This window comes from Diplotaxodon limnothrissa, linkage group LG14 (assembly GCF_057381915.1).
Source record: "Diplotaxodon limnothrissa isolate DT_005_m linkage group LG14, D_limnothrissa_male_GT1.1, whole genome shotgun sequence".
Taxonomy (NCBI): domain Eukaryota; kingdom Metazoa; phylum Chordata; class Actinopteri; order Cichliformes; family Cichlidae; genus Diplotaxodon; species Diplotaxodon limnothrissa.
The window spans coordinates 21,061,429-21,084,338 of NC_140609.1; the positions used below are offsets into that span (position 1 = coordinate 21,061,429).

General features: G+C 41.5%; 1 protein-coding gene across 1 annotated transcript in view; it reads right to left on the reverse strand.

The window, feature by feature from the left end:
- Positions 1-9,997: 9,997 nt before the first annotated feature.
- LOC146618781 (leucine-rich repeat and fibronectin type III domain-containing protein 1-like protein) overlaps positions 9,998-22,910 on the reverse strand; it is a 73,828-nt gene continuing 60,915 nt past the window's right edge. Inside the window, exons 7-8 of the mRNA XM_085369996.1 lie at positions 15,521-16,167; positions 9,998-10,050 (exon numbers count right to left, since the gene is read on the reverse strand). Of these exons, the coding sequence (XP_085226122.1) occupies positions 9,998-10,050; positions 15,521-16,167 (700 nt within the window). The remainder of the gene's footprint in view (positions 10,051-15,520; positions 16,168-22,910) is intronic.

Here is a 22,910-nt window from a genome sequence, read left to right on the forward strand (position 1 = left end):
TTGCTAGTGTCAGTGTTGCTAGTGTGCAACATTTGGCTTTTCACAAAAGCTGGAATGACATCAATACCCTTTATGTCATTGCAACAATTACAATGGAATGAATCAATTTCTGTAGTTCATCACACACTAACAAGTTGGCAAAGATTTAATGTGAATGTACAAAATAAAAAGAGCTTCAGCCAAAGGCGCTAAAGGCTAGTTGGAAGATAAAAGAAGAGAAATGTTCGCTTATCAGTTTTGTCTTGTTTCTCTCTCTCTCTCTCTGCGGACAATCATCAGCATCAATAGTCAGAGGAGATGCTTACGGGTGTCACGATCCTGGGTCTTATGACCCAGTGTTTTGAGTTTTAGTTCATTTTGATGTTTTAGTTTATGTAAGCCCTTCAGGTTCCTAAGTTCATTTGTTATCATGCTTAAGTGTTTCTAGTTCTTATTATTTCCCCCTCGTGTTTCCAACTATGGTAAATCTCCCCTGCTTTTCATGTGTTTCATGTCTGTGTCTTACATTGTGAAGTTTGGGTTGTCATGTCTACGTCTCATTATGTTTCCTGTTTTATTGTGAAGAGGTCTGGTGTTTCTGTGTTCATCGTGTTCAGTTTTACTCTTCCCCTGTGGCGTTGTTATGTTCATGTTGATCTACTGTGCCTTTCTGTTCCATGTTTCAGATCCCTATGTTCTGTCTCCCCCAGTCTGTTTAGTCCACATGTCTTGAGTTCCGTCAGTGTGTTTCCTGTTTTACTTTCACAGTCTGTTCTATGTTAATGTTTCTAGTTTTGCTTCCCTTGCCTCGTCCTGCTCAATTACTCTCAGCTGTGCTCTCCTCCTGTGGCTCATTCCCCCTTGTTATCCCTCAGTGTATTTAAGCCCCATGTTTCTCTTTGTCAGTGTTGCGTCCTCCATCATAGCTGTGTGATTTTTCCCTGTGGTTCTTTGTGCTTTAGTTTTCCCAGTTTAGTTTATTTTGTATTGTTTTTTCGTGTCCCACTTCACGCCAGCAATAAAGCTGTGTTTTTTGAGTTTACCTTTTGTCTCTGTGAGTTTGCGTTTGGGTCCTCTCCTGCCTGCCACACAGCCGAACTGTGACAGAAGGACGCAACCAGACAATGGACCCAGCAACTCATAATCCCTCCGCTGAGCTCCGGGAGGACATGATCTATGCGGTGGAGTTTCTATGCCAGGAATGGTTTGCGCTGCCCTTTGAAGAGTACCAGGAGGAGTTAGCCATCCGTTTGCAGAGGATGGTTTCTGGACTTCCCTGGCTATTTGGCACGCTAAACCCTCTCATCCAGGACTTCCTCGTTTCCACCGTACACATCCGCCCGGATCGGCCTCTCCACTATGAAGACTCGGAGGAGGTTCAGCCCGGTCCACTGGAGGATTCGCGGGCTGGCACGTCTCCTCCCCCTCCTTCCCGGAGAAAACGGCGTTCACGCCGTCAGCGATCCCGAGCAGCGGAGCAGTTTTCTTCCACTGCTGGAGGGCCCGAGGAGCCCGTCCAGCTTCATGCCACGTCAGCTGGAGGGCCCGAGGAGCCCGTCCAGCCTCAAGTCACGTCAGCTGGAGGGCCCGGGGAGCCCATCCAGCCTCATGCCTCGTCAGCTGGAGGGCCCGAGGAGCCCATCCAGCCTCATGCCACGTCAGCTGGGGGTTCAGGAGAACCGCACCAGCCTCATGCCACGTCTGCTGGAGGGCCCGAGGAGCCCTTCCGGCCTCATGCCACGTCTGCTGGAGGGCCCGAGGAGCCCTTCCGGCCTCATGCCACGTCTGCTGGGGGGCCCGAGGAGCCCTTCCGGCCTCATGCCACGTCTGCTGGGGGGCCCGAGGAGCCCTTCCGGCCTCAAGCCACGTCTGCTGGGGGGCCCGAGGAGCCCGTCCAGCACCACGCCACGTCAGCTGGCGGGCCCGAGGAGCCCGTCCGGCCTCACGCCACGTCAGCTGGCGGTCCCGAGGAGCCCGTTCAGCCTCGTGCTTCGTCAGCTGGAGGGCCTGAGGAGCCCGTCTGGCCACCTTCTGCTTCACCACCTGTGGCTGCCTCACTGTCACCTGGTTCTGCCTCTGCTACGCCAGGACCAGCTCCAGCCTGTGCTTCGTCAGCCGCAGCTCCAGCCTGTGCTTCGTCAGCTGCAGCCTCAGAGCCTTCATCCTCGCCCGGTCCGGCCTCTGCATCAGCTGCTCCTGCTCCACCTGGTCCGGCTCCGGCTTCAGTCTCAGAGTCTTCGTCCTCGTCCTCGTCTGGCCCGGCCTCAGAGTCTTCGCCCTCGTCTGGCCCGGCCTCGTCAGAGTCTTCGCCCTCGTCTGGCCCGGCCTCGTCAGAGTCTTCGCCCTCGTCTGGCCCGGCCTCGTCAGAGTCTTCGTCCTCGTCTGGCCCGGCCTCGTCAGAGTCTTCAGCCTCGTCTGGTCCGGCCTCTGCCTGTGCTTCTGCTACGCCTGGTCCGGCCTCTGCCTGTGCTTCTGCTACGCCTGGTCCGGCCTCAGCCTCTGCTTCAGCGTCACCTGGTCCTGTGCCCTCCAAGCCTCGGCCGGTACGCCTGACACTTGGGCGCCGCCGCCGCCTTCCGCACGGCCGGCCCCCTGAACGGTTCCCGCCCCGTCGCCTTCCGCACGGCCGGCCCCCTGAACTGTTTCCACGTCACCGCCGTCGAGGTCGGCCCCCTGAACCGTTTCCGTGTCGCCGCCGTTGCCGTCCGCACGGACGGCCCCCTGATCACATGAACTATGACTTTCTGGACCGTCACCCTCCGGGTCGGCCCCCTGAGGAGTCATGAACTGTTCCCTGCGCTCCTGTGATTTTGATGGACATTTTGTTTGTTTTTTTGTTTTTTGGCCTTGTTTCTGGCCCTCCGTCCTGGACCCCCACCGCCCGCCCTGGGCGGGTTGTTTTGGTTTTGTTTCGTGTTTGTTTCTTTGTTCATGGTTTTGGGCGTCTGGAATCCGCCCTTGAAGGGGGGGCTCTGTCACGATCCTGGGTCTTATGACCCAGTGTTTTGAGTTTTAGTTCATTTTGATGTTTTAGTTTATGTAAGCCCTTCAGGTTCCTAAGTTCATTTGTTATCATGCTTAAGTGTTTCTAGTTCTTATTATTTCCCCCTCGTGTTTCCAACTATGGTAAATCTCCCCTGCTTTTCATGTGTTTCATGTCTGTGTCTTACATTGTGAAGTTTGGGTTGTCATGTCTACGTCTCATTATGTTTCCTGTTTTATTGTGAAGAGGTCTGGTGTTTCTGTGTTCATCGTGTTCAGTTTTACTCTTCCCCTGTGGCGTTGTTATGTTCATGTTGATCTACTGTGCCTTTCTGTTCCATGTTTCAGATCCCTATGTTCTGTCTCCCCCAGTCTGTTTAGTCCACATGTCTTGAGTTCCGTCAGTGTGTTTCCTGTTTTACTTTCACAGTCTGTTCTATGTTAATGTTTCTAGTTTTGCTTCCCTTGCCTCGTCCTGCTCAATTACTCTCAGCTGTGCTCTCCTCCTGTGGCTCATTCCCCCTCGTTATCCCTCAGTGTATTTAAGCCCCATGTTTCTCTTTGTCAGTGTTGCGTCCTCCATCATAGCTGTGTGATTTTTCCCTGTGGTTCTTTGTGCTTTAGTTTTCCCAGTTTAGTTTATTTTGTATTGTTTTTTCGTGTCCCACTTCACGCCAGCAATAAAGCTGTGTTTTTTGAGTTTACCTTTTGTCTCTGTGAGTTTGCGTTTGGGTCCTCTCCTGCCTGCCACACAGCCGAACTGTGACAACGGGTGTAAACAATTTGTGATATCTAAACCACTTCTGCAATCACACTTTCACATAGAAAGTGAGTTCACATAGATGCACACAGACAATTACTACGGTCATAGGTATATAAAAACTGTTAACTGTGATTGAAGTACTCTTAACAGCCACTTTGGTTCTTGTGTTTGTGTGCCAGACCAAGAACACTGACTGATTCATTGCTGGTGCCATTACTGAATGAACAATGAAGGTGTCTGTGTCACTTTGTAATTGAAATGCAAATTTAAGCTGGAGACACCATCATTACTGGTTGTCCCTGCAACATCTCATAACCATCACTTACCAGAAGAAAATAACATCTTTGTTGTGCTGCCCAGTCAAAACACAGCAGAAATCACACATTTCCTGTTACATTTCCTTTAACGTTATATACAGGAGTAATTACATGTCTGTAACATTTTAAAAATTTCTCTTGTTTTTATTTTACTTACTGAATCCTGTGTTCAAACTGCAACTACATTTAGTTTCTGATGTAAATAAACTTAAACTGGACTAAGTAATTACTGTAGGAACCCCCCCCCCCCCCCCCCCCAAAAAAAAGCACAAGCACGTTCTTAGAAAACCATAGAAAAAACGTCAACACTTTCTCATATTCTTAATTTATTCTTAACTTTCCTATTGTTTCTATTGTTCGCATCTTATTCCCCAACTCATATCAGATCCCTTGTTACCTCATTTTAAGAGAAAAAGCTACTTATAGTTACTTATAATAGGAAAAAAGTCTTATTTTGATTAAGCTGGCAAGTCTATGGATGGCCATTTAACATTTTATGTGTATTTATTGCACTGTTTCCCCACAATCAAGCCAATTTCTCTCCATTTTTTATGATATTTATGATATCAAGAGCTATCCCTCACAGTGAGCTAATTTCCCTACATAAACACCACTGCAAAAGCAACTAATCAGATTGTGCTCTGCACAGAACTGCTGTTAAAGAAAATTATTGTTTGTTAAACGCAAAGGTAAATGCTCTCAAATTATGAGAGGAAATAATTCTGTTTGTATTTCATGGCAATTACACCACAGCCTTAAATTGCCTATTTTTTTGTGTAAACACAATAATTGGATCAGTTAAATTAAGACTAGTTGATAAAATGCTCTTTGTAGAATTATGAATCTCTTATAAGCAAGTTATTAAAGCAGTGTTTCCATCTGTGGCAAACAGAGAACAGTACATCTACTATTTGATTAAAATTCATTTGAAACAGTGTGGGTGCCATTGACACTACATGGCAGGGGGAAAGCCAAATTATGTGGAGAAAGATATACTTTCGATGAGCTAAAGCTGCATGACCATTCTAATCTCTGCTGTTTTTCATTTAAAGCCATTTAAGATAAAAGGGGCACTTTCTTTGTGCCTTTTTATCTTTTGTAGATTTCTGTCAAATAAAGATCAACATCGCTTTATGAAGTCTGGAACAAGATTTCTAAAACGACAACAACAAACAAATATTGTTGTGATTACCTCTAATAAGAGGATAAATTCAATCTATAAGTGAAGATCTCTTTTTAGGCTGAGCGCTGGATAAGTTCTGAAGCTTCAGACATCAGCTTCTGTGCTGACTAAGCAGATATTATTGACCCCCCTATCCTCCCATACAGGCAAAGACCATCCCCGGGGCTGTGCTGTTCACTCATAACCATATCCTCCTGCAGCATATTATATTCTCCACCAGTATTCAATCACAGGCTCAGGCGGGAAGGGAAAAAGTGATCTGATGGACAGAGGGAGTGATATGTATGAGATAAGGAGTGACTCAGACAGTAAAAGACCAAGAGACAAACAGGATGGGGAAGCATTTCCTGTCGCCTGTTGTGATATTGCCATAGGAGAGTATTAGGAAAGCAGATCGTTTAGCTAGGATAGCTCTCTAATTGTCTAGGTGACAGCAATTAGATAGGCACTCATTAAAGCATTGCCCTCATTAGGTTACAGACTACTCACTACAGGAGGAGACACTGTAGAATCTAAGTGTGTCTTAAACTCAGGGGCAGGACTGTGGATGGCCAAGGTGACTACTGGTGGCCTACCATATGTCACGCTAATTAATGAGCCTGGATCTTTGGGCTCAAGAACTTCTCATTTGGCTCCCACTTTGGCTAGGTTAATAAGCTAATTAGCAGATTACTCACCTGTTTAAGGGGGCGAGGAAAGATGTAAGGGAGGTTGGTAAGGGTTCATCAGGTCCTCACCTGTCCAGTGGAAAGCAGAAGACATAGAGGCCAGAGCTGCAGAATACACACACTAGACCCAAACCAGTCCTTGGTAATCTGGTACAGTTTAATCAGTATCAGAACTCTGATCACTGTACAGTTCTAGTTAAGGTCCTGTTGGGTCCAGGTTTTTCAATTCAGTTCAAGTTTTACTATGTACTGTTTTTTCCAAGGGTAACATTTTTATTAAAAAAAATCAGGGTCTGGTGAGTTAATGTCCATCTCCAGTTCAGCCCAGGAACAGTTTTGCTTGGTTCAATTTAATTGAATTATTTTATTCCACAGGGATAAACACTGGCGAGCGCCTTGAGCCAAGAAAGCTGTATATGTTCATGCCCAAAACAGACCCCTCCAGAAGCTTTTTTAAACTCTTTTTTTACCTGTTTATGCAGTCTATTGCATTGTATTCCTAGGCTGAATGTGATTGTCTATGCATTCATCTTGCTTGCTCACTGTTCGGCCTTTTCTGTCCATGCATGTCGAAGTCTTTGTCCATTCTTATGTTGAAACATATCCATATGCCCCTTTATACGTCTCCGCTTCAACACTGGTGCAGAGGCTATAAAGTAAAAACAAATCTCCTTCATGAAAACTGATTGGTATGTCACACTGCCAGCCAGATCTTGCACCAGCTGGCCAATCAGCAACCAAGCAGACACCAGGCCTTGACACAGTTGTCCAATCCAGAAATGAGAACCAGGAGAAGCACTCGAATGTAAACTGAAGACTACAGGTCTATAACCCTGTGATATTCATGGCGACAAATTAATGGGTACAGTGAACAGGAGATACAGGAACATAAGCTATAGGGCCTTTATTCTTCAGGTGGTTTCACCAGCTTTTCCCAGTGGGCAGCATCCAGTCTTCACACAACAACATCAGGGCTCTAAGAGAAAAGAAGATTGAAAACAAGGTTTGAAAATAGAACCGTGGGTATACAGTGTTAAGATTTGGAAAAAGCAAATTACTATCAGAACAAGAGCAGGTATAAAAATGGGTATCTAGAACCAGCAGATCTTTTTTTTTTTAGCTGCCTTAACTTAAAAGTTTAAGAAAAAAAAACTACTGATAAAAATTTCTGACAGTACCTCCTAGGGTAAAACACACATAAACTACTTTTATAGGTAGTGAAGGTTCAAATGTTATGTTGTTGCTGTCTTTGTTTTAAAATCACACCTGGCTTAGAGCCAGACATTTGAAAAGGACAAGGCTCCAAATCATGTTTGGATCAGTTTAGTGTTTCTAAAGGTTAAAGGATGCAATGTCTTCATATCAAAATGGCCCTTAAGAACAAATATGTACACATTAGTATTAAAAGCGTGTAGCTTGTGTTCTTTTGTATCTTAAGGTGCAACTGCTATTTGTCGAGAGATATAATAAATGCCCACGTAAGGAGGGTTTGCTGACAAGAAAAAGCAAAGATGAGCAATAGCTGGGAGAGTGATGAGGTTGTACTTGTTGTGGCAGTATGTTGCTGCAGGTGTTATTTGTAATGTGTCTGTTTGTCGGGAGAGCATTTCTTAACTGTATCTGTCAGCAAGAATATTTCATAACAGCATTTATGTACAGCCAGTGCTTATTGTGTCGGTTTAATAATGAAGAACAGTCTTTTTAATGCCTCGGACTGTATTCATCCATCACAACCACTGCATATCTCCACAGTTTTCTCCTCCATCATTCTGCACTCCACTCACCTCTTCTCCTCCATCACTCTTTGAGAGGAAAAGGTAGTATATGATGATCATAAAACAGTATGAGGGGTGAAACACAACCAGACAGACAGAGGTGTTATAAATTTAAAACAGAAAAGAAAGGAGACGTAATAATGGATAGAAGCAGTTTCAGCAAAACAGCAGCCAGGAGAAACAAGATGAAAGGAATGTCGGGAAGAAAGGAAGAAGGGAGCATAAAGTAAGAAAGACAACTACTTATTTATCCTGAGAATCACTCTATAGTTATACAGTACAATGCAAAAGTCTTAAGCCACCCATTATTTCTTTATATTTTGCTTCCAAGTACCCAGACTTTCTTGTAATTTTTTAATGTGGTCTTGAGCAATAATTCTCCAGGCTTTCTGGAGGCGATTCAAACTTTTTCTTTGAACATTGCCCTTTTTCCCTCTCATTTTCAGTCCAGTGCCTATATTTTACCATTTTCAGAGGACTTAACACTGACCTATAAAACATTCAAACATAAAAAGGCATCTAACTAAAGGGATGAACCGGTGTTGTGTCTACACATAACAGAAAACTTAGCAAAGTGAAAACTGGTGGAATTGGTGGAACCTATAAAAAATGCCAAAGATTGCACATGTTGACATGCATAAAATAGTATTTTTGTGCTAACAAGATGATTATGTACAGCAGATTAACAGCATCTAGAAGTCATATCTTTATGAAAAAGAAAATCCAACAATGATCCAACACACGCCCTGATAAAATGCATCTTGCTATGTAGCTGATCCATCTACTATGAAGCCTCTTAGAAATGGTCTCAGTGGACGGGTGATTGTCACGAAGCCATACTTACAGAAGAGAAGCAAAGAGAAAAGGCTTAAGTATGCCAAATTATACACCAAAACCAGGAAAAACACAAAAATCTTTCCAAATGTTCCCTGTTTACGCCAAACAACTACTGTTGTACTGCTGTCTGGGTAGAGACCATCAGCCATATCGTTCTGCAAATCTTGATTCTGTAGAAGACTGCCTATAGTTCTTAACTGCTGACAGGATGAGAAATTGTCTTCTTTTGGCGTTCTCTTTCTGGGACAGCCACTTTGCATCCTGTCTCTGAAATCACCAGTTCTATGGAACTTGCCCTTCAATTGGGGGATTTACCTAGGGCTCACTCCAAATAAAGCTGCAACTTGGTTTTGTGGAACATTAGCTTGAAGTTTTACAGTTGACCTATAGCATGGGCCCTATCCAGATTAGTCAAATATAGTATGCTTGGAGCAGATTCCATACTGTTGTAGCAGGGTCCATGCTCACAAGTGCTGGTAATCAGACACCAATAAGCCATCTGGGGCACCAGAAGCTCAAGACAAGAGTCAGTAGCAGAATACACTGTTTGGCATTGTCAGAGAAGATCTGGCAAGTTTTCATGGGTGCAACACACAAACTCAACTCTCCTGATCAACCCGCAAATGCATTTTCCTTACAAATGTCCCATCATTTAGGGGAAATACACAGGCTTTCAAGTGATTAAGATTAATGCCAAGAACGGTTGTTACAACAAATAATTTCCTTACTTTTCATAAACTAAGGGAAGTAAAGTTCATTAAATAATAAGGGATGACTCAAGATTTGTGCACATTCCCATAGCTGTCAACAATTAACCGATTATAACTAATAATTTCTCAGAATTGTTGAAATAGAATAAAAAAACGAAACAACCAAAAATGTGGTATAACTTTACTCAACAAGATTTTTCAAGTAACTGGCAAGTTTGTCCAGTAGCCAGAAATGTAGAGCATTTTCAGTTTACTTCCACACAGGTCTTTGAAAAGCAGCAGAATTTCAAAAATGATAAACAGTAAACAAAACGTGCTTACTTTAAAAATGATAATTAAGTAAAACACTATTTAAATTAAATGTGCCCTAATCGTCAGGGGCACATTTATTCGCACTAATCAGTCATCTAAGGGACTAACTATAGGTAACTATAGGTATTTTTATGATTTTAAGATGCTATTTTCAGTCATTATAATACAGCAGAGGCAGGAATTTCAAGGATACATCTCTCAAATGTCAGTACTCAAAATCACTAGATAATGAAACACAATTGTGGTTGCTGTTATTTAGCCGCAGTTGCTAAAGGGTCAGATTGCAGCATGCTGCAAAGACGTGAGGCTGCAGTAGGGAAAGACAAGTTAGGAATAATGACACAGGTAAGAGAAATGAAGAAACTGCTTGCTACAGGAGAAAACAAAAACCAGGGAGTGCTAAAATTTAAAGTGGCAGTCATTACTCTGTGTGTTGTAGTGGCGCAATCTCTTTGAGAGGCTGAGAGACCTTCAGATGTTAAAGTCCCTCCATTCCACACTACGAGGCCGCCTGTCGTCTGCTGCTGGAGGCGTCCAAGAGTCAGACAGAGAGAGGGGGAGAGAAATGGAGAATGAAACGGAGCCAAAAACAGCGAATGAGTGAAAGGACACAGAGAGAAAGAGGAAGCAGAGGAAAAACACTGATATAGATACAGCTAAACAGCAAAAGAAATAAAAAAAAAAATCTATTCAGTGGAGAGAGAGAGAACAAGCAACAATGTCAGGGCAGTTGGAAAATGGGTAAAGAAGATGAGAGAAAAGCATGTGGGAGCACTTGTGAACAGCGGGAGGGGAAGAGGCCTGGCCGATTCCAAGAGATGTATTCAGAGAGACAGACGGCAGTGAAGAATGAGGCCGGGCATATGGGATGACAGTGAAAGGAGTGATGATAGATTAAAATACACAGAGGACAGACAGGCTACAGGGTCATGGATGGGCCACGGGGAGAACACACACTTGCACTTCACACAGACTCGCACATCCTTGCGCTGTGCTTAAGTATTTTTCTATCCTGACTAACCTTGTGGGAACATATGTACTGGCTCAAGGCAGATAAACCTTGTACATAACCACACACAAATGCAGGCACAAACCTGCAGGGATTTAGTGACTGACCCTGAGCTTACATACACAAATTTTTTCCATCTCTTGTAAGGACACTGCACACTGCATTTGTTACCTGATGTCTTGTCCTTAAATTAACCTAAATGTTCAGTCTTAACCTCATAAAAGAAATGGTTTATCTGTTTTTTCCCCCCAACAATGTGTGCGTCTTTATGTGTTTGTGCTCTAACACACACACACATTCAGTGTTTGTTTGCCTGTTATTGAACTAATAATGCGTTGCTTGACATAATCATAATATGTTTGTGTCAAGCATATAATTACTACTAATCCAGATAGAAAATTCCCCACTTAGTATTCAGGTTAAAGAGCTGCTTCTAATCCTGAACCCACATGCTGCATCCTTGTACCATAGAGCTAAAAAGCAAGGTGACAACTTGACTGCTAAAATGATCTCTGATGTGCATTTCTTCTTTGATTCATTTTCAAATTCTGTGATAGTTTTACATTTTTCAAGTTGAAAGTGCCTATATTTTATTAATTTATGGAGTATTTATATACTGAACATTTCTATGAGAATATTGTTTATTGTTTTAATGTTCAAAAACCACGTTTATCTCGTAAGTGCATCTTTCCATTTAATGCCTCCCAACCAGAAAAGCCCATTTGGTTAGCTTTATTAACAGTTGTCACAGATAGTAGTAGCTTTGTTATGTTTAAAAGTGTGTCTTTTTTAGTCCAACACTGAACATTTTGTCTTTGTGCCATAATCGTGGGACTTCTCATCCATTTAATAAATAAATAAAATACTGCATTCAATTCCTATGAATATATAAGAGCAAATAGTCTTAAAGAATTAAACTACCATGAAGAAACATGTTTATTTTTTTCACAACTGCGGGCATTTAATGGGGTTTTCCTGTGTATCTGTCAGTTGCTCTGTTCCTCAGGCGCTCTGACTCACTGTGGCTCTCTGATCAGATCAATGTTGCCTTTCTCTGCAATGCAGCAACCAGTGAAACACATCACAGACACAGTTACACCCTGAGAAACTCCAACAGCCTTTGTACAAAGACATGGGTATTATCCCTCACTGTAGGTTTCCCTCAAAGTGCCAACGATCCTGGAATCAAAGGAAGGAAACAAAGAACATAAAAGGCCAACTGTAACTTTTTCCTCCTGGGTAAAATGTCAAAATAAAAACAATAATAATTGGTATGTTTGCATGTCTTTTAGTCTGGGATGTTGTTTGGAGGCTTCCCTGACTGGCATACTTCAGTTAGATAAGGTTGAGATAAGGTTAATTAGGCCTATAGGGGGAATATTTGAGTTTATGCATATGGTGTTACCTCAATGGTGCAACAAAATAAAATTCAAGGGTTTTTTTTCTTTCACAATTCCCAAAATTCTAACCAGTTTTAATGAGCGCTGCCTAACTCATCTACTTTGCAACCGCAATGTGGCCATCAACCTCCTGGCACACTTGCTGAACTGTATGTGTAAAGTTGTCGTCAAAGCTTTATTAGTATTAAAAAAATTAAAACAGCTTAAAACAATGTGTTTGAGTACAGTACGGTGCACAGCTGTGCAAAGCCTCATTTCTTCATATTTGGCTTCTAAAGATCCAGACTTTCTTGTAAAGTTTTAAAGTGAAGTTAACCAGCAGTTCTCCAGGTTTTCTGAAGGTCTTTGAACATTGAATGCTTTTTCTCTAACTTTCAATCCAATCCTTTTACCTGACCATTTTCAGAGGAACTCATAATTATGGGAAGAACATTATTTGTTTCAGAGAGACACATTTTGTGGATTTTGTTAAATCAACAAAATATGTCAGAGGCCGGCATAAAATTATATTTTTTGCACAAACAAGGTTATTTCCAAAGTGCTATCAGTACATTGTGCAGTGTATCCTTTAAACAAGTTAAAAAAATGGAACAAGTAACAGACAACAAACGTGGCAGGCCTAAATAAAAAAAAGTGTGTTAGAAAGTCATGTCCTTAAGAAATAGGAAGAAATCTAGCAAAGACCTGACACAGGACCTGAGACCTACTGTTCACTGAAGCGTGTTCAGAAATGGTCCCAGTTAATTACACGGCAACTGAACTGAAAATTCAAGAAATTCAAGAATCCTGGAGATCTATTCCTTAAAGAAATAAAAAGACTGTTCAGGCTGTGTTAAAGAATAAAGGTGGTCATATCACATATTGAGTTTGATGTTTGTTAGAATTGTGCAAACTTTTTTTTTTTTTACCTCATATACAGTATTTCAATGTACGTTATTTCCTATTTCCCATTATCCTGGCAATACAAGTGGGTGGCTTGAGATTTTTTGCACTATAATGTCCGAAGTCAAAAACCAATTAATATCAATGGTACATTTTTTGTTAATGCTGGACACAATGAATTCTGATAAAAGCAACATCTAACATTGTTGTATTAATATAAGAGAGACAACCAAACCGTCAAAATTGATGAAGGTGAAAGCGCTCCCTCACTTTGCTGGCTAAGCTCCTATACTCTGCACAGATCTCTCGTTTCCTCCCTGCTATCAACATGAGGCTCAATGACACCTCATTTCAGCTCATTCACAGAGGCCAATTGAATGACATATCAACCGCTGATAAAGTATTTCCACTCAGCTCTTTAAGCCCCTCATGTGAAATGATGTCTTCATTTATTCATTCCAATGAAACCCCCATTTCCTGAATGGATTAGTGTTAAAGGGGAAATGCACTGGAGTAGGCTTAGTACAGGGAAATTTTACTTCCCCCCAAATATCCACATGATTTTCTGGATTTATATTATAAGGGATCCATTGACGGTTTCAAGCAATCTCTGAGAACATGTGCAAGTCGTTTCAGAAGTTTGGAACAAGGAAGTGCTCTTGATTACACAAAGTAGGTTTTATCTAATAGCTGGCAAAGACTGTTACGTAAAAGCAATTTTCCACCAGTATCTTGCATGCTAAGAAAACTACAGTAGAATTATAATCGAGCAGATTTGTGCATTATTGCAATCATGTATTTTGCACTACTTGGATAATTTACTCTCTTCATTAAATGATTACAATGACAAATTATCTCTCTATCGTTCTATTTCTTTCAGACTGTCTAATAAAGCTATTTTCTGATGGCATGCCGAAGGCCACTGCTGTAAAAACTAAAAACAGTATTTTCAAGCTGGCACAAGAGGCCGATCGTTGATTAGACCAAAGAGCCCAGAGATAAAAAAAAAACAGTGAATGGAAGCCTAAAGCTCAAGTAGTACTAATGGTTCTGAGGATTTAACCAATTTCGGTTCAGCAAATTGGTCGTGACTAAGCTTAATTTCAACCCGTCATGTGGATCATGCATATCTTCGAAATGTCTTTTTCTTATTTCTATGGATCAAACAAGCACATTTAAATATTTAATCATTCATCTTCCCTCCTCTGTCCAAGGTAATCCAGCTTTATTTATTTACATTTCTTTGTTTTATATTCCTTCTTTTTGATTGTGTGTTTTAAACTTTCAATTATACATCATCATGAAGTACTGTATAAATAAACCTAGCTGTAGCTTTTGCTGAGTGTTTTTGCTGCTCACATGAGCTTGCATGCCTATTACACCAGATGAAAAGGTTGACAAGTACAAGTTGTTGTCTTATATAATTTTACATTCATTAATAATAGCTGTTTCTGCATTGATTACTTTCTGCATTATGTATAGTGTATTACTTCTATATAACACATGTGTGCCAGACTCTGATAATCCTGGAGATTCTTCAAGTAGACTTTTCATGAATCTGCTGTAAAACACATTTCTTGGATTCACATAAAATGGTCTGTTGCACGGTCTCCCCCTTTCTCCTCTCGCTCTCTGCAATACAGTATTTAAACTAATCTGGTTCTCTGTAGGGTCTTTAACACTGTAATAAATGTTTATTACAAAGAGGAAAACACAAAACTTTTATATACCCCCCCCCCCCCCCCCCCCCCCCCCCCAACAGATCTAGCATTCAGTGCTATTGAAGTCACATTTAACTTTATAAGTGACTTGGGCTTTTTCCAGCTTGATATTGAATGTAAGCCAGTGCATACAGCCTTTCTTTTGTACTGAAGTAGCTTTTTCACTCTTTAGCACTTGGGATGTGTCATTTCTAAAGGCAAGCAGGCTTTCTTGGAGTGCTTAAAGACTAATAGTTTGCAGCGCTCTAATGTGAGAGGTGTTAACTGGAATAATGTGTGACAGGTACTCCCACATGCATTATCAAATCCCTCTCTCCTCTAACACAAAAACATGAAGATTTATTTGGTTATTATCTGTTGTCTAGCCAAGCTTTCCAGAAACTAAAAAAAACTAAAATTTTGGCAACAAAGTTGCAGCATCATTCTTCATCTTCTTCACAAATTTAAAAACTTTGAGTCAGCATGTACCCCTTCTGAGCGTTCAACAGAAGAAGTCTGGCATTTGGAAAGAGCTGAAAACAAAAATAAATGAGCATGGGGAGGTTTTCAGTTCACTATAGGAAGGTTAATTCAAGACTTTTTTTCCATTCATTTTTTGGAAAAAAGGAATATGCAATCACACAGAAGAGATTTAAAAACAACTTGAGTTGCTGCTGCAGCCCTACAGACTGAAATTTGATGAATTGTCTCACCCTCTGTCTCTCTCTTACTTTCATTCTAGTGCACTAGAATGGGATCTCTCGTACTCATTTTCTCATTCACACAATGCTCTTCTCTTCATTATTATCTTACTCAGTTTTACACCCTGCATTTCACATTGTCTATTTCTCATCCACCAGCTTTTCCTGTTTGACCGAATTTCTTTGTGTCCCTCCTTTCCACGTTTTCCCCACTCCTACTCTGTCAACTTTTACTTTCTCTAAACTCTGCTCAGTTGCTTGAATTTGCTATGTCTGTATCTTTTCCACTAGCTCTCTAATACCTGCCAGTTCTTTGGGAGAGGTGGGCTCTTTGGCAACAGATGGCGGTCGAATTTTCATCTCAATGGCGACCCTGGAGGAGAAGCGGGACTTCGTGGGTGAGAGCAACTCCTCGTTTGCTGACGAGTCAGTCCTTGTCATTAGGCTCTGTCCACTGCTCTCCTCCTCGACCAACGTGACAGTGTCTCGCAGAGTGTTGCTAGGCGACATTGCCCTGGACGGTCCGAGGACTTGGTCGTCATGACTGTCAGTCATCTTTGAGGCAGAGCGAGGAAGGACTTGGACCTGACTGCCTCCTTGTCCATTGCTCTGCGGTCTTGGCGCAGTCGCAGTGATGGCTGCTTTTCCATGGCCTGCCCCTTGGTGGCTGTAAACCTTGTATCGTATCATTAAGATGATAATAAAAACAAGCACAGAAGCAACAATAATCCCTCCAATGATGATGATCATAGTACCACCCAAGAAGTGGCTGTGCAATGCTTGGCACTGGCTGAACTCTGTGTCTGTGGTAAATGACAGACAGCCCAAAGGACGAGTTGCAGTCAGCGATGTGATGACGTCATCAAACACGGCCAGGACACAAAGATCATAGCTACGTCCAGCAGCGAGGTCCCGCACCAGGAAGTCGTTGCTGCTGGATGGAATCATTCTGCCATGACAAGAAAGAAGAACACAAAGGAAAAGAAGATGTGAGTTCACCTTCACATATTTTTTCCCTACATGTAGAGCATGTTTAACTGATTTTTCTCTATTACAATTATTCATCTTACTCGCAAGTTTGTCCTCAGGCTTCATGGTTGGTATATATATGGTTAAGTGGACATGCAATTAGTGTGATACAAGCATATTTACTGATAGCTAATTAATTTCCTTGGATTTTCAGGCAATAGTATGACCAGCAAAAACGTATCAGCAGATAAACAAATTGGAGATAATTTATCTGAATTTCAAGGGTGGGACCACACCTTCCATGAGTACATATGCCTTCCTGCTCTATAGGCTGTTTATTTTGCATTTTTGTGCTCCACCCTGCTCCTCTTGTCTCAGTTCTCAAGCCTCTCGTTAGTACATGGGAATCTGCCCAGCCCAGGAGCCACTCTCTTTCATGAAACACCGTCAATCTAACTGAGGATGTGGTCCCTGCAAATGAAATGTTTGACAGAAATTGCCACAAGTGGGATACTGAAGACAACTTAAAAAAAGAGCATTTCTATTTTTATTTCATTGAGTCTGAAACTTACTTTATTTGAGGCTCTTACTTTGTGGCTTTTCACTGAAATAAGCATACAGATTTAAACAACCTTGTCTTGTAGAAAGATATTTCTATAAGCTAAAGGTCATCTCATTGAATAACTTGCATTTTTAATTACTTTGACGACAACAACAACACTGTCAGCCAGTTTATAGTTCAGACATGACATTTTGGTTTGAGTGGATAAAGTACTACAATTGTGAACTTCAGCAGAGTCATTAGGTGGTAGTTAGGGTAATTAACTTAATAAATTACAAGAAATGAACAGTTATATATTGGCTAATTGTTTACTAGTGTAAGCTATTGGACAGAGTGCCGCAATATCTTGCTTTGGTGATTTCAGTGACATTGCACAGCGCTCTCATCGGACCAACAGAAACCCGGTTTATCCAAACCTGTGACCATTTACTACTACACTGTACCAATTAAACCAGCAAGGAAGAGCCATGCAGCAAAAAAGTCCTTTCTGAAAATGATTTATGGATCTTCCTGTTTTGCTTCCTTGTATTTTTCTGTGTTATGTTATAAAAGCTGCACTGATGACACATGCACTATCATTAGATATTTCTGTGCTGCCTATGGCACAACAGTGACCTCAGTGGCCTAATTTCCCCAGAGAGTGGGAATTTATAAGTCTATGACTTGACTAACACAAAGAGTCATCCCTCACAGCTGTAGAATTCATCATTCTCTGATTAAACACTCCTGATTCTTCTCATTGTGCACTTCATAGAATAGAATAGAATAGAATAGAATAATCCTTTAATTGTCCCACAAGGGAAAATTTGGTTGTAACAGCAGCCAAAAAGACACATATACAAACAGAGAGTACACAGCACACAGAACAGAAACATACACAATTTTTCTTACATAGTTACATTAAGGACAATGGTTACTATATACAGAGTATTGTACAGTTATTAAATCAAATAAAAATAACTACAGATAAGAGGCAAACCAGGTTGTTGTGCGAATTGGTTAATTAACTTATTGCAGTTACAGCATTGATGTAAACATCTATGTTTGTTGGGAGCAGTTCTGATTGTACAGTCTGACAGCTGCAGGGAGGAAGGACCTGCGGAAACGCTCCTTCATGCATCTAGGATGCAGCAGTCTGTCACTGAAGGAGCTCTGCAGTTCACCAACATTTACATGCATGGGGTGGGAGACTCTGTCCTGTTCTTCAGTCTTTCTCTTCAGTCTTTGTAGGAGCATGGCATTGGCTGGTCCAGTCCCAATGCCAAACTCATCAATGGCATCAACCCCAACCACGAAGTACAACTTGACAGATAACACTCTGTGTGTCGTTCTATATTTGTGTGTGTGAGTGATTTCTCATGTGGTCGTGAACTGCTGTGAAAGGACCCCTGAACTGAGATCCTAAGAATCAAATCTGGAATCTTCAACAAATAATAGCATGATCTCAGATCACGCAAGGGGGTTGCTAAAAACAGGTACTTGTCCAAAGGGGCTAACACAAGGCAGAACTATCCTGGTCATGAAGGATTCCCACAAGGGCACAACACCATTAAACTACTGGATGATTACCTCCCTCTCCACAGCATATAAGCTTTTCTCAGGCATCATAGCAAACAAGCTGAGTAGGCACATGAGTCGATACATGAGCACAGCTCAGTAGGGCATTAAAATAACAACATGTTGCCAGTGCAACAGTTCTTGGTTGATAGCAACATACCAGGATTCTAAGATCTGGCAGACCAACATGAGCAATGCCTGCACTGACTATAAGAAAGCCTATGAGTCATCCACACATGGATACAGGAATTCTTGGCACTGGACAAGGCCAACAGTGTGATAACAACATTCATCAAGAACTCAACGTGACTGCGGAAGATGACACCAGAGGCCAACTTAAAGTCTGTTGTACCAAGTAAGTCACCATTAAGTGCAAAGGTACCATAGTGACGCACTGGCCCCACTGCTGTTCTTCACATCCCAAAACCCACTAAGCCAGCTCATCAATAACAGTGGATCTAGGACACAGATCTAGGAAAGGAGTCACCATCAACCACGTTCTGTACATGGATGACATCAAGCTGTATGCCAGGAGTGAAGGGCATATCGTCTCACCATCTCAACAGGATCTATAGAAAGGACATCCAGATATTATTCGGATTGGATAAGTGTGGCTGAGGCCACACTTATCCAAAGGCTGGCTTAGGAGAAATCACAGAGATTATGATCATGGCAGCAAAAGAACAGGCCTTAAGTATCAGATCCATAGATCCAGAAGTCTACCACAGTCAATAGGACTGTTGTTGCAGACTGTCTAAAGATGCACGGAGACTATCCAACACATAGTAGCAGGAAGGTTGGACCATGTACTGTATGCTAAAAGGCATAACCTTAACCATAAGTGGTGGGGATAGTGTACAGGAACATCTGTGCTGCATATGGACTACAAGACAAAATATGAGACACCAAGGTGGTTGAGCACAACAGGGCTAAGGTCCTATGGGACTAGGAGTCAGGACTAGGATTTCGGCTGTTTGTTCGTTGTTTTGTAACCTCACACAGTTGCCATGGTCAATACTGTGAGCTTGAAGACATGAGGGTAAGCCTGTGTCTGGTTTTATTGCTAACTTAATGATGTATCAGTACAGAAGCTTTAGAGAGTCATAGATTATACAGAGACATGTTGCAACAGTTTGAAAAGACTTTCTGGTGGTTTTAACTTCTTCTCATCCTATACTAGCACTGAGAGGTTTTGTCTCAGTGACAGCACCTATCATTCAGTACAATGCTGCAGCAAGTATATGCACCGTCAGTGCTGATATAAATGGTACAGAGCTGTGGCAAAGTCAGTGTTTGCACACAACACAAGCACTGCGGTATCTATGGTTGGTCTCTAACCGGCAGCTTGGCAAAGATCCTATTTTAAATTGTATATAAACTGTATGTATCTATAAGTAAATATCACCTCTGTCCACTTTAATAAACTTCAAACTACTGCAAACTGGGAGTTGTCCTCAAGCTGTTTAGACAAAATGATAGCTTTTTGTACCTTTTCTCATCTTTGCAGTGTGAGAAACTAAATCATAGATTACCAGGGGAGAAATTTTAGAAAATCTGTAGGAGAATGGGGCTGGCAATGTCCTTTAGTGAAATCCACGAGGCACATGTGGGCTTCCAATCCAAAATCTGCAGTATGACACATTGCTTTCAGTTTTAACAAGTATCTTTTTGGTTAAACTTACACCAGAGTCTAGCTGCTGTGAAAAGATGCAGCGTGTTTCACATGATGCAAACTGAGGTGTGTAAAAATGCCCTCAGGAGCTAAACAGTGTGACTCAAAACACATTATGTAAAAGTCGTGACTGATCAGAATTAAACTGTCATGGAGACAGAGGGAGCAAATTTTTAATATTTGTCACTGTATTGCTTCCAATTATAGCTGTGAACTACTTTTCATAATAATATAAAGTAGATAACAATGCTCAGTGAATGCTGAAGTTAGAACATACTAGCGGTGATATTCCTTCAAAATGAAAGTGCAGTGGAAAGTGTGAATCTCTCTGACAGAGTATAGGGGATAACTGTGCCAATATACTGTGAAACAATGGAGAGTAGTAATAAAGACACTCCAGTGTGTAATGTGCTGTGTTCTTAGCCAATCCTTGATATTTTTGGCTTTGTTGTGATTTGCTGTCATTTGTTTTTGTTTCAGTGAGTTCTTTGTCATATTGATTTGATTTGTTTTATTCTGTTTCATAATGATTAGGCTGAAAAATATGACAGATGCATCCTTCTGTGGGACATAAGCTCATTGAAAGGAAACTATTTGTATGACTTTACATTACAATAGACAGAGACATTTTTTCTTATCAATTGGCACAAATAGTAATACATGTTAAATGAATAGGTTTTGGGTTAAGCCATAGTTTGTGAAGTCTAGCTAAAGTGGATGAAGGGCAGACAGAGTACAAGGAGTAACTGATGATAAATGATCTTTAATTTAACAGAAAAAATTATATTTTTTATTAGGTTTTATCTTCACAAGGAAAACACACTGCTCAAGCTGGCTCGCAGTCTGCACTATTGAGTTAAGTCTTGAAACCATACAGACCACAGGACCAGAGTACATGTAAGGTCATTAATATTATGTTGTAAGGATCAGTCTTATGCAGCCACACTGCGTATGAATGGATCTGTGAACCTTTTCATTCCATTCAAATTCTCTTTGCCCATAATCATCATCTAGAAGGGAAAATCTATTCCAAAACACTAGGGGAATCCCCCGGTGTGTCCCCCTGCCTATAAGTGCTCTTTTCCTAATAGGAATTAATCCAGGAAACGTCAATTGCCCTGAGGCTTTGCTAAAAGGCAGCTGCATGTGAATCGTAAAGCGAGTGGGTAGGTTGAGGTGAGGCGAATTCTAGGGAGAGATGTTATTCAAACAAAAAATACCACCACCATCTTGCTATGTTAAACTTTAACAAGCAGGATTTGTTAAGTAGAGGACTATTCATCTCCGTTTTGTGTGTTGCATTTGTGAAATTGACCTGTTCTTATAGAGATGCTTTCTGACTTATTATTTATTGGGCGATCGTGGCTCAAGAGTTGGGAGTTCGCCTTGTAATCGGAAGGTTGCCGGTTCGAGGTCAGAGGGCCCGGTGGCGCAGTCTCGCCTCTGTCAGTGAGCCCCAGGGTGGCTGTGGCTACAATGTAGCTTGCCATCACCAGTGTGAATGGGTGGATGACTGAACGTGTAAAGCGCTTTGGGGTCCTTAGGGACTAGTAAAGCGCTATACAAATACAGGCCATTTACCATTTCACCATGAATGAGTTCAAATAGGATCACTTACAAAACAGTATTGGAGAAACGTAGGATTTAATGCCTTTGGCAAGGAGTCTCGCTCAAGGAATGTTTGCTGACACACGAGGGTGAACATATTCCTTCAGCTTGGAGGATAATTTTCTTATTTACCACTGCACAGTTTTGCCAGATACACAAATGGTAGAATAAACTTCAATTATATCAGAGTAAATTAACACATGGCATTTAATTTGCACATTGGCCAGCATCTGTTTGTGTTTTGTACATCCGCTATTATACAGATGCATGAGGATTGATGCAGCATTTCCAACCAATCAATAATTAATTGTGCCGCTGAGTTTTTGATCCTGTGTAAGTGTGTCATGACTTTAAAAAGGACAAGGACTGCTGGGCCAAGCAGAAATGCTTCAGCATACCCATTTGACACTGGGTTCAACCATAGTTGGACACACACACACACACACACACACACACACACACACACACACACACACACACACACACACACACACACACACACACACACACACAGAGTTAACTTCTTCCATGATTCACATTCACACAAGCACACACTACTACTGATCTACACTAATGGTCTGTATGACTGCTGCTCTCTTGCTCACTCGCGCATCACACAAACAGATTAACAGTCAGTCATGTTTTGTCACTCTTCGGTTTGACGCTCACACCCCCAGGTTAACATGGAAACACACATACACATGAATCTGCGCCTACACATAGCTATACTAGATCCATTCAAGTACACAAAAAGAACCAATCAGATTACCGGATATTATGCGTACACGTTTAAATATACCTCAAGCAAGAGACTAGTCAGATTAACGAGTCATTTGGAAATGCAGAAAATGGCACTTTTCATTTCTTTAACGTCACTAAAATGACACATGGAAGCTACGCAATGAGCTATTGTTTATATAGAGAGAGCAGTGAGACGGGGGCCACTATTCAATCCTCGTCCTTGCAAAGCAGTACTGTAGGTCTTGGGTGCACCAACTATGTGGGTGTCTCCAAGCACACCTGCTATTTTGGTTCATGTAGGTGCAGCACAGCAGTCTGATTACAAGCATATTTGTTCCTGTGAGGGTGCTAGAGTTTTTTGCTTATGTTGCTTATGAAAATTAGAAGTATATATCTTATAAAGATCAATATTTATATCAAAGTTGACCTTTTAGGTGCTATATCGTCTGTGAGACTATTTCAATTCAATTCAGTTTTGTCTAAATAGTCCCAAATCACAACAACAGTTGCCTCAGGCAGCTGCTTGGCAGTTCACTTTTTAAAGAGGTTTAAAATACCACAAGTGGTCAGAATCTCAACAGTA